The following is a 12,208-nucleotide window of genomic DNA, read 5'->3' on the forward strand; positions in this document are numbered from 1 at the left end:
AGAAAATCTGAATCAATAATCAATCAGATTATAGTCAATAAGATTATATCAATATATATCAATAAGAGGAGAAAGAAATAGAGACACTACACAAATTCTCAGATGCTGACACCCAGCTTCATTGGCTAGATGTTTTTGCTTGTGTTCTGGTTCCTAAACTAGGCAAAAATAATGACCCTGTTCTGAAAGATAATCAGGCTTGCAAAGAATCTGCAAAACCTGAAATGCAAGATTTTATAATTCTTATTAATATTTTATTTTTTAAAGGACATAACATTTAACTAATAGGTCATAAATCTGACTCTGGTGAAGTCCTGAATTAGTCAGTGGTTTTTTTTTGGGCTGTACCATCAAGAGGTTCCTGTAGCTGTGGTCTCTGGCACTTTAGCTCTGGTTTATCCCAATAACTTCACCAATATAATTTCATGTAAGAATATATATTAATGATAGATGATAAATGAATCAGAATATATCACAATTAGGAAAATTTTCCTTCAGGTTTTCTTAATCAGTTCAAAAACCAATAGGATCCACCACAGTGCTTCCTTACTGGATGAATCAAATTAAAACTGGAAGAAGTTTTATGCAAACAGGGATCAGTGCAACAGCTCTAAAATTGCTGTAACTACTAGTGTACTCCAAAAAAAGCACACAAAAAATACATATTTATTCTCTTGGCAGATGTTGGCTGGACTCATTGCTTTTGGCATGTACACCACCTGATGCATTCCTGACTCGTAGATCAAGAAGCTCCTCAAATATAGCAGAGAATTCAGACTGAGAACAAAAAAATCCTTCTCAGTGTCACAGAAAGTGACCATTAACTGATGACTCACATGCAGCACATTAAACATGAAGGGATCTTCAATCTCTATCTTTTTATACACGAGTATTTTCATTTCCTTAGTTGGAGCTAAGGCACAAAATTATTTCAGAATTACTGAGTTGCTTGTCTCCAACACGTAACATGTTGTATCTTTATCACAGTGATACGTTTTCTTCACACTCAATAGTGGTACACTGTCTTAATCAACAGTTGTTTTTTTTAAAAAAAAAGTATGAGAGAGATTTGACAAAGCCCAAAATTATTATTTCAGAATATTTCTAATGATGATATTAAAAATGTAAGGTTTATAAAAGTCACATAGTGCTTAATCTCTGTTGTTTGTTTTTTTTTAATATTTCTATATTCACTGTATTAACAGCAGGGGCTTACAACAGCAAGCAGTGTCTTCAGGTCCTTTTAACATATCAGCTAAACTTTGTGCCTTGGTTGACTGGACATTTTGCTAAAGTATCCTGACTTCTACAAATACAAACAATTCATTTCTCCATCATTAAATTTAAGTGCCTTAGACTTCCAGTTTAAGTAATACAAATCTTTAAGAATATCATAAATTTTTTAATAGTCTTCAGGATACTGATACAAATATTTTACATTCTTCTTTAGCAAATGTTAAATTTGGACTAGAATTTTATAGGTCTCTATTCAAAGTCAGCAGTTTAGACTTATTTGTGACAAGACGTAGTGATTTTCATCATTTGTTTAAAAAAAATAAAGACATCCTGATGCCACATATTAGAATTCTAATGAGCAGGATTTGTGCCTTGTGTTTTTCCTTGAAATTTTTTATTTGAGAACACAAACGTAAAGGTTCTTGATGTAAGCACTGTTCCTGCCTAACTGCATTTTCTTCAAGTTGTTTACAGTGAGGAGCACGGAAGATGAAGTGTTTCAATAGTCTCTTCAGGCTGATCTGTGCACAAGGTGAAGCAAGCCACGTATTGCTTTCTGCTTCCTGATTCTTTAAAAAGACAGAAATTGTCTGATTTCACTCATAGTTGGAAACTGCCATGGTACCTCCCCTTAAAATAATAAAATACAGAAATTTAAAACTAAGATATGACATATCTGGTACTTGAAAGTTTATCAATAGCCAGGATAAAGAATACCCAAGGCTGCTGTTATTCTGTGGTTCAACTTGGTTGACAAAATGATAAATCACTTCATGTTAAATCTATTATTAAAGTAATTGTCAAACTACAGTACAAAAAAACGGGAGCTTAAAAAAAAAAAAGAAACAGAGAGCTGACATCAGAGCAGAACAGGCAGGATTAGATCCTGCATGATTTCAAGTACAAATAGATCCCTCTGGGACTTTGGGGATTAATTTTTTTTTTTTTTTTTTTTTTTTTTCCTCCTCTCCTCAGCAGCCACTGTGAAGAATTAATGAGGGTACCTGCAACAATGCTTGCAAGCTGCTGAGTTCTGGTGATGGGGTATGTGCTGCGTGCCTGAACGATGGCTGAAGCGATTTTCCTAGCGTGCCTCTCCTCCCCGTACGTTCTCAGGATGGACGCAAGCGCCTGTTGATCTAAAGCGTTCACAACATCAGCAGCAGTGGGCATGGCAGGGTACCTACGCAGGAGAAGAGATAATTAGTTCACTGACGTCAGTTTTCATTGACAAGAGGTGAAGCTTCATGGCGTTGAGACATAAAGTCAAACACACACACACACACACTGCATACAAGTGCCTTTGAGGTTTTCAAATAGGAGATGGCAGCTCTGTAAAAACAGCTTGCACCTTTGAAATCCTTTCTCTTGCTGGTCTAAATGGAGTTTGTTCCTTAACTTCAATTACAACAGGTTTAACCTCCAAGTATTATCATAAACTATGCTTAATAGGGTGACAAGAATAAATATATTCCAGTATCGTGCCAGGAAGGAAATTATGTGTGACCTTTCTATTTAGCCAGCTTTAGAATATAAACTTGCCTCTTATGGGTTCATTTTAGCCACCTTGCTTTTAGTCACCTGTTGTTTTCTAGCCAGAACTGATTTCAAAGATCTTTTCTTTCACATCTCTTGCTATGAAACCAATTGCTAATGAAGATAATTAAACATTACTTTTCACTAAAAGGCATAAGAATTTATATATACATACTCTTCTGAGATAATAGAAATTACCTAGTCATGTAAATTACAGGACTTATTACAATTTAAACAGTGTAAGCCTTTAATCTATGTATCCATATCTCTGTCACTTCACTACTAAAATAGCTCAAGGTATTTTATGAACATCATCTATGTGTTTACTAATCAGAGAAAACATACAAACTACTTAATAAATTATCTTCTAAATTCTCTTCCTCTCTTTCAGGCATTTTTTTACTCCCCTGCAGTATCTTACAGAAGATAACAAACTTAGAGGCAAGTAGTATCATAGCAACAACCATAGTGTAAGGAGTGTAAGGCTTTTGTTATGCCTCAGGTATCCTTTGTTCTTATGCTCCTGTTCTGTGCCTGTTTTCTCATGATGCATCAGACTTATATTTAAGCCTGGAGTTCAGATTCTTGAAATCTGAGGACTGAATCCCAGGAGAATCATGGGAGCATTCTGCACAGAACCAGAAAAAGCAAATATCATGAAATTTGCTGTTCAGACTTAATATTAATATGGTAAGCTAATTCCTTAGAAATTGAGGCTTCCCATTGGCTCTTGTGAGCAATGAAAGTACAAATGGCATTTCTTAAGACTCCATGTTCATCAAAATATCAAGAAAAAATTGTTATTCTCTGTCATGTAATGCACCATGCAATTACATCATCCACACAAGACAGACCTTTGGCTGCTCATACAAAAAGCAAAATGCTGCAGAAATACATCTGGTTGTCTGAAGATGAAAAATGCTGCATAAGTGGAAATTATCGTTCCACGAGTGATTTTCATGCTCTTGAAAGTACTAAACACCAATTCAAATTTAAATACAGGTGATTTACTCAGTAACCATTAAATTGACAATTAAGTAAGCCTGATGTGCCTCCTACACAAAAAGAAAGGAAGCTTATAATTTTGCTAAGTAAAACTTACAACAAATATATGGGCATGGAAGACAACATCATACTAACATGTCAAAAGCAATGCAGCTATCTGATTTAAACTAGCAAATATAATGGATAGGATTTTATTTATTTATTTTTATTATGTTCCTTTTACAGAGAAGCAGCTGGATCAGATGGTCATGGCACAAAAGAGGGACTCTGCTCCTTTCCTGAGGGACCAACTGAACCTGCTCAAGTGAAGTTTCCACAAATAACAAGTGTGGCAGGATAGGAAAGGGACTGCAGAAAGAAGTTGTGAGCCTCCAGATCAAGCACAGGCAGAGAAAGAGAGATGTTCCCGTGACTGTATACCATACACTCCAAAAATGTTACAATTTAAAGGTACAGTTAATAAAACATGGCTGGTTTAATTACTCATCACTGGAACTTTCTTCTTATTTCACAGAAGGCAAAGACAATAACCAGGGCTGAGCATTGATAGAAAAAAACATTCAGCAAAAGAAAGACAGGATACTCATGCAAAATTAGATGTCATTTGAGGATAAGAATTCTTAATTTTAAGAGGAAAGGAAATGCACAGAGGTTGTGAGCAGACAGTTTTTGATGTTCAAGAAGAAATAATCTATTGTAACGTACCTGTCACAGTCCATCCTCATGTCCAAAGGTCCATCCTTCTGCAGGGAAAAACCTCTTTCAGGTGTATCAAACTGCATAGAAGAACAGCCAGCATCCAGGAGAACACCATCCAGAGTCCCTTGCTCAACTCCAGAGGAGGTTAACAAAGCCTCTAACTGGCTAAACTGTCCTAGAAGAGGTTGAATCTGCTTCCTGTAAGAAAGTAACAAATGAATAACCTCAAGTTTAATGACAACCATGCCATCTCTCCCCCTTGCATAGCAGAAATTAAATAATAGCACTTAACTTGTCTCAGAAGCAATACAGCTATTCCCCAAGTATTAGTTTATTTATTTTCATATGTCAACATTGAAAACTGGTACAAACCACCCACCCTTCACTAGCTATTTCAACTTTAACTCTTTACTCCCTTCCTGCTTGATCTTAAAGAAATGGAAAACTAACAGAAATTGTTTTTTTTCAGCATGTCAGAACTCAAGAGGACACTTTCAGCAGGAATGTCCTCATTATCAAAGTACCTGCCCTGCTTAGCAGGGGTTCTTTGTCAACAAGGCCAAGGAAGGAGTAGATCTTGGACCTAGAGAAGCAGACAAAATGGAACAAGAGTGCACAACCTTGTGGTTAATATTTTCCTGCCAGGAAAAGAATTCCAAGTTCCTGCACTGGACTAAACACGTTTTAAGTGGCATTGGTCATTTTAAAAATGACTGGGAGAATGAGGTGCACTGAATCATAAACAGGTAAAACACTTAGTGCATTTTGGATTTAGGCACCTGATGACTGGAGAGAGTGGTTTAACATGCACTTTTGTGCTTACAGTTCTTTCTTCAATTTAAAGTGGTTGCTTGTTAATATTCCCATAGTGAGAAGGAAAAGAGGAATGGCAAGGGAGAAGATAACACATCTTCTTCACAGGTTCCAGTGTCCAACCACACAGAGTTCAAACCTCAACCTGACAGAGATCAAAAAGTGTTTGGACAATGCTCTCAGGCACAGGATGGAATTCTTGGTGTGTCCTGCCCAGAGTTGGACTCAGTGATCCCCATGGGTCTCTTCCAACTCAGGCTACCCTAGAATTCTATGACCTCTGAGGTTTCCAATGCTTTCTTCAGCATCTAATCCCAAACTTTTGGGTTTTGCCTGTATATAAGGTGACTCACAATTACACAATTTATTTTATCTGTCTCTCAAAATTTCAGTGAATTTCACAGACTTAAAAAGATTAATCAACTTATTTCTGAATTTTTAAGTATTACCTGCAAAACAGAACATATTTCTGCCCATACAAGGAAGCCACTGCCTCCATGTGGGGAGAAAAAGCTCCATTAAAAGGAAAATGCTTATGAATCCAACCACATGGAAGAAGATTCAGCTACACAATGTTCTCCTTGTTAGAGCAGAACAAATCCACCTACTAAACACAGCACAGAACCTGGGAAACAGTGTGAATGAACAATTTCCATGAGGGATATCGTGATTGCACAGACAATTTTGAATTGATTTCTGTCTAGCCCATAACTAAATACAACTATTCAGCATAATAAGAACTGACAGTTCCTGAAAAGCACAATGATCCACTGAAGATATTTAAACCAATTTAAGCTATATAGTTATATAGCTTTGAGATTGTATTTCCTCCTCAATATAATGAGGGAAATTTTCTTGAAAATATATACCACTTTTTCCAACTGGGCAGTGTCTCTACCTTCATGACTAATGCAAATGAATGAACTTTAAAATTCCATATGTGGGAGATGAGAACAAATGAGACCTGGATAACACTGTAAATTGCCATTGTCCAGTTCCACAGTACACATTAATCCATGCCAATGGCTGTGAAGTAAAATCTGAAAAATTACTCTGAACAGCATTTATTTATTGCCAGAGATTTTCTTACATTTCTTTAAACAAGTCATAAATATGTGGATAGCTAAGATGTTTGTGACAGCCTTTGATTTGTGATCTGCCAAACTTTTGTGATCAGAAAAGGTTAATTAAAAAAAGAAGTAAATTTCAAGTAGAAATTTACTCTTTGGTAGAGAGAGATGCTTCAGCTGGAAAACATTCTGGAGTTTGCAAATAAATAATAAAAAAAACAAATTGAGAAATGATTAGGTTGACATTTGATGTCAGTCTTTCAGCTGTGTGAAATTATAGCTTCTGTTTGTTATGTTTGTTATGCATTGCCTTGTGTGTACCAATGGTGGATACAGACATCTTGTTGAATATAAATTCTCACTAAAACCAGATGTTTTTTATGAGGTTATAATGACTATATTATAATGTTCAGGCCAGTTCTCTGAATTCCTGTTTCTTTGTGGAACAGAAGACACAATTTTAAGCATCTTGCCTATCTTATTCACTTCAATTAATAAAACTGAGTACAGAGCAATGGAAGATTTATTACCTTATGAAAGGAAATACAAATATCAACTGGTTTTTTTATACCATAGTAACAATGATGATAATGATGACAAGGACTAATCTATTAGATTATAAGCATGACACATTTATTTAAATTATAATATTTTACTGAGAACTCAGAACATTCATTTGAAGATACTCTTCCCTAGTCTATCATTTTTTATGCCTATGCTCAAATAAAAACTGCCTATTACACACAGGATTTCTCAAAATATTCTTAATTTACCCTCAACTTTTTTTTAACTTCAGGTTTTTATTTACATGATCTCTAACTCCACTTTCCAGAAAAATCTCAAATAAATAATAATGAACTGTTAAATAATAAACTGTAAAAAAAATTCATTTCCTACAGTCACACACCTTCTGCTCTACCCAAGTATGCAGAATTCTTTCCACTTTCTTTTTCAGTCTTCCAATGTTTTCTTTGGTCAATAGAGGATTTATGTTCTATGACCATACTTAGCTAGTGTGGAAATCTATTACCCTTTCTGTCTAATATATTGCAAAAACAGTGCTTAGTGGAAAAAGCAGGAAAGGTAAACCAGGGGACATCAGTAAATACCAAGAAAAACAACCAAGCTTATAGTTCTAAGAAGCCTGAGATGAGAGAGCATCTCAAAACATTACATAGCAAGGCTGAATGGGGATTTTCATCAGGTCTTGGTGAAACTTCTGAAAGCTGCTAAGACTGCAAAGGGCCATACAGAGATCACTGTAATCATTTTAGGCAATCTTAGAAGGTTAAAATTTACTTAACCAAGTTGTCTTGCTTAAGAGATAATATTTAAACTTAGTACTTGAACAGCATTTTTTATATTCAGATTATTTTGGAAATATAAAAAAAACTACGGAGAGCTTTTAGCTCCTCTCTTAAAAATGGAGAAACAAGACTTGTAGTGTTTAATATTTAATGGCTTGAAGATACCATTCAGAAAGCTAAAACAATTTCATTGACTATGTCTGAGGATGTAAAAAAGCTGAAAATACCTGTCATATTAGCTCTCATTTGGGGGTGTCTGTGGGGTAATAGCATGGTAATTTTTTGATAGATTTACAACTGCTACAGACAAGCCATCTCTAACTTCTCAAAATACTCAACATGTTAACTCCCTCTTTAGTAATCTTGACATTCTGCAAGAAAAATGTATATAAGATTTTTAAAAAAACTCTGGGAATGTGGACAAACTTGCCTATTTTAAAAGGGATAAAAAGTTATTTACAACAACTAAGGCTGTGGGGCCTTAATAGATTTTCTTGTGCAACAACTTCAAAAGCTTGCAGAATTCTTGGGAAATAACACAGTTGGAAAATAATACAGAACCTTGGGTTCAAGTCCTTTGTTCAGGTCATAACACAGTATTTTATTATATTATGACACACAGCATAGTAATTCTGCTAGACAGGACTTGATCCACAATTCTCAACTACATGAAAGAGCAGAATGAGAAAGAGTTCAATGTCTCCTGAAGTATTTCAGGCTCTGCAGGTTTCAGTTAATCTCTGGTATTCTGCAATGCTTTATAAAAATATTTATTTTTTTATTTTACTCAGTTGAGAGGGATCCACACAGGAAAACAGAGTAAAGCACTAACACAGCTTCAATAAAATAAATAGAATCTTTTCTCTCATCTAATTTCTCTCAATTGTTACAGACATTGACATGACATCAATCATTCCAGTAATTTGACAGAGATATACAATGATGCCTTGATGATGCTTCAACATTTTTTTATGTATACATAATAATACTTGCTCTTGATGTTTCACTATTGCTCCACTTAAAAATTCTATGTATAAACACATGAAGATCCCTTGTCAGCAGTGAAAACTACATTTTACTCAACCAGAATAAATGGTTTCTTCGGGAGAACAGAAAACAAAGTTTTTCAGCTAACTCTTGGCACTGCACATCAAACAAGGAGCCCAAGCTGGTGCTTTGATTCAGGAACTCCGCTGGGATTGCCACCAGGGGTGCCAAGTAGCACCAGCTGTAATGAGGACAGTGGTACAGACCTGGTTTGACACTGACTCACCTCTCTGAGGTCACTCACAGCTGTCAGATAGCTGCAATTTTCACTCATGGCTGCACTGCTTCAGGCACACCTAGGAGCAAACTATGAAGTTTTCTAGCCATAAATCCCTGGAACTTTCAGTATCCTACCTGGAAACTGTTGTGTGTTACTAGTCCCAGCGTAACATTCCTCTCAAAAAAAGGTATTTGAATATTCTGTAAAATTTTTTACATTAACTTTGTCAAATGGAAATTTGGCATGGTTTCCACGCTTGCCAAGTGTATTGGTTTGGCATGCCCTGGTTTTTTGACAGCAGAGGGGGCTCACAGAGGTGGCTTCTGTGAGAAGCTGCTGGAAGCTTCCACCATGTCCAGCAGAACCGATCCCTGATGGCTCAGAAGATGGACATGCCACTGGCCAAGGCTGGGCCAGTTAGGGATGATGGTAACACCTCTGGGATAACATGTTTAAGAAGAAACCAAAATAAAGGTAGGGGCACAGTTTTAATTCCAGCCAGAGAAGAGGAGGAGGTGAGAACATGTGAGGGAAACAACGTGGAGACACCAAGGTCAGTGGGGAAGGAGGGGCAGGAGGTGCTCCAGGCACCAGAGCTGAGATTCCTCTGCAGGCTGTGGGGAGACCAGGGTGAAGCAGCTGTGCCCCTGCAGCCCCTGGATCCATGGGGGATGCAGAGATCCACCCACAGCCCCTGGGGATCCATGGGGGATGCAGAGATCCACCCACAGCCCCTGGGGATCCATGGGGGATGCAGAGATCCACCCACAGCCCCTGGGGATCCATGGGGGATGCAGAGATCCACCCACAGCCCCTGGGGATCCATGGGGGATGCAGAGATCCACCCACAGCCCCTGGGGATCCATGGGGGATGCAGAGATCCACCCACAGCCCCTGGGGAAGGTGCCCATGCCAGAGCAGGGGATGCCTGGAGGAGCTGGGATCTGTTGGCAAACCGGGTGGAGAGAGGGGGCCCGGCTTCCAGGCTGGAGCAGCCTGTCCTTGGGGGACTGCACCCCATGGAAGAGTGACCCACACCACAGCAGCTTTGGGAGGACTGTGAGGTTCATGGGAGGCTCTCAGGCTGCAGCAGTTTGCAGAGAGCTGTTGTTTGTCAGATGGACTCACATTGGAGAAGTTCACAGAGAAATGTCTCCCGTGGGAGGGACCCCACGGTGCAGCAGGGGAACAACAACTCTCTTTGAGCAGTGGGAGAACCCACAGCTGATGGACTGACCATAACCCCATTCCCTGTCTCCCTGCTCTGCTGGGGCAGGTGGTAGAGCTGGGAGGGAGGGAAAGGTGGAAGAAAGGTGTTTTTACAGGCTTATTTTATTCCTCATTATCCTCCTCTTATTTTATTGGTAATAAATTTACTTTATATCTCTAAGTTGAGCCTGTTTTGCTCTTGATGGTATCTGATGAGTGATTTCTCCTGGTTCTTATCTCAATCCATGAGCCTTTTGTTAAATTTTCTCTCCTCTGTCCAGCTGCAGAGAAGGAAGGAGGGAGTGAGTGGCTTTTGTGGGTGCCTGGCATCCGGCCAGAGTCAACCCACACCACCAAGAAAAAAAGTAAAACCAAAAATTGTGACATCTATCACCTTATAAACAAACTGTGTCATTATATTTCTAGTTTCATAAAAAAATAAATTTTAGATCTATGAAAAGCCCAGTGTCTACTTGACAACTAACAACTCAGTCTAGGCTGGGTTTTGTGCAATAAACTTACAAACTGAAATCTCAGCTACTGATTAACAAAGACCTGAAAACTGGAAAAAGCACATGTAAAAAGCAATTTCCGTAGAAACAAGTTAAGATCTTCAAATCTGAGGGCTATAACAGTAACTGTACTCTGTGTGAAGATCACTGAAATGTCATTTTAAGTATTTTTAAATTGGTAAACTTTTACATGCCATGTATTCCCACTTAACAGCAGAGGACATGTAAAAGGTACGGATACATTTGAAAAGTCAACTACTTCTCTCCACATAACCTGAACACCAAAACAACCCCAACCAACCTTCCTTTTTGCATTGACTTGTAGCACACTGAGCATCTTACAATGTCAGAAATGCTATCCCAAGGGTGCCTTTTTCTTCCTCCTCTTGCCAACCGTGTATCTCTCTTCTACAAACCCTCATGGAACTAGTTATTTCATGCTTCAGTTGTTCTCCTCTAGCTTCCAGTAAAACTTCCTCTTCTCCTTACTCTGCCACATTCTTAAAATGATGCAATCCTTTACTCCTCCTGTCATTGACACCATGCCCCCAAAAATGTTTCTAACAACCTCTCAAGCAGAGCTGCTCGAAACAGATTGCTCGCTATTTAAATGTTCATTTTTATTTCTGTATGAAGTTTCCACTCCACTATTCTGTCCACTAACACAATTTCAGCAGAATCTACTGGAGAAGACACTGTTTCAACCAAAGGAAAAGATGCAATTTTTAAACCAAAAGCAGAAATATCAAAGACGGTTTTGAGTACATCCAAAATTTTATTAGACGTTTTCCATAGCAGGTATACTCGAGCTCATTAAAACAAATATTAAAATTTAAGTTCCTAATGAACAATGTTTCCTGCTGAATTACAGATTGAAAAGGCAATTCTTTTCCTTTTTCTGAGAAAACAAAAGACTAACAGAGTAAGACCAGTGATTGAGGCAAATTTCAAAATTACATCCCACCAAAATTTGAATAGATGTATTTTTTAGTTTTCTAAGCAACACGAAGTTTTGCTGCATAATAAGAACAAATTTTATGCAATTGCATCTAGCCATTAAAGCCTTTGCTACAAAATATGTAACATCATTATGCATGACACCTTTATTACATAATATATGTAGAATATGTATATGCTGTCATCATTCAGATGTGCAAAGAAAACCAAGCTGTCAGGGTGATTTTCTTGTCTTTCGTAAAACACAACAATTCAGAAGGTAAGACACCACCCTCAGAAAAGTCATAGTTTCTCTGACTTTACACTGCCCCATCTAGGGATTTCATTTGGAGGTGTATATATCTTAGTTTTGCCTTACAGCATGAGACAGGACAAACCAGTCTTACAGTGCACAGAAGCAGGAACAGCTGAGTTCATTTTTACATCAGGACTTCCAAATATTCATCATGACCCTCAGCTTTATTACCAATTTTAACTGCCCTAGCACAACCAGTATGTATCTATCACTTATTTCACCTCTCATAATAAACACTATTATCACTTTAACACTGCAAGAAGTTTGGTTGGATTTTTCTGGACATTTCTGCCGACCCTTTG

At 37.7% G+C, this 12,208-nt stretch overlaps 1 protein-coding gene across 3 annotated transcripts in view; it reads right to left on the minus strand.

The window, feature by feature from the left end:
• Nucleotides 1-12,208, minus strand: part of METTL15 (methyltransferase 15, mitochondrial 12S rRNA N4-cytidine) — an 86,560-nt gene that overhangs the window by 5,409 nt on the left and 68,943 nt on the right. For all 3 annotated transcript variants that reach the window (XM_086895447.1, XM_023928491.2, XM_023928492.2), the window contains exons 4-5: nucleotides 4,483-4,674; nucleotides 2,241-2,419 (exon numbers count right to left, since the gene is read on the minus strand). In XM_086895447.1, the coding sequence (XP_086751573.1) occupies nucleotides 2,241-2,419; nucleotides 4,483-4,674 (371 nt within the window). The remainder of the gene's footprint in view (nucleotides 1-2,240; nucleotides 2,420-4,482; nucleotides 4,675-12,208) is intronic.

This window comes from Cyanistes caeruleus, chromosome 6 (assembly GCF_971803275.1).
Source record: "Cyanistes caeruleus chromosome 6, bCyaCae1.hap1.1, whole genome shotgun sequence".
Taxonomy (NCBI): Eukaryota; Metazoa; Chordata; class Aves; order Passeriformes; family Paridae; genus Cyanistes; species Cyanistes caeruleus.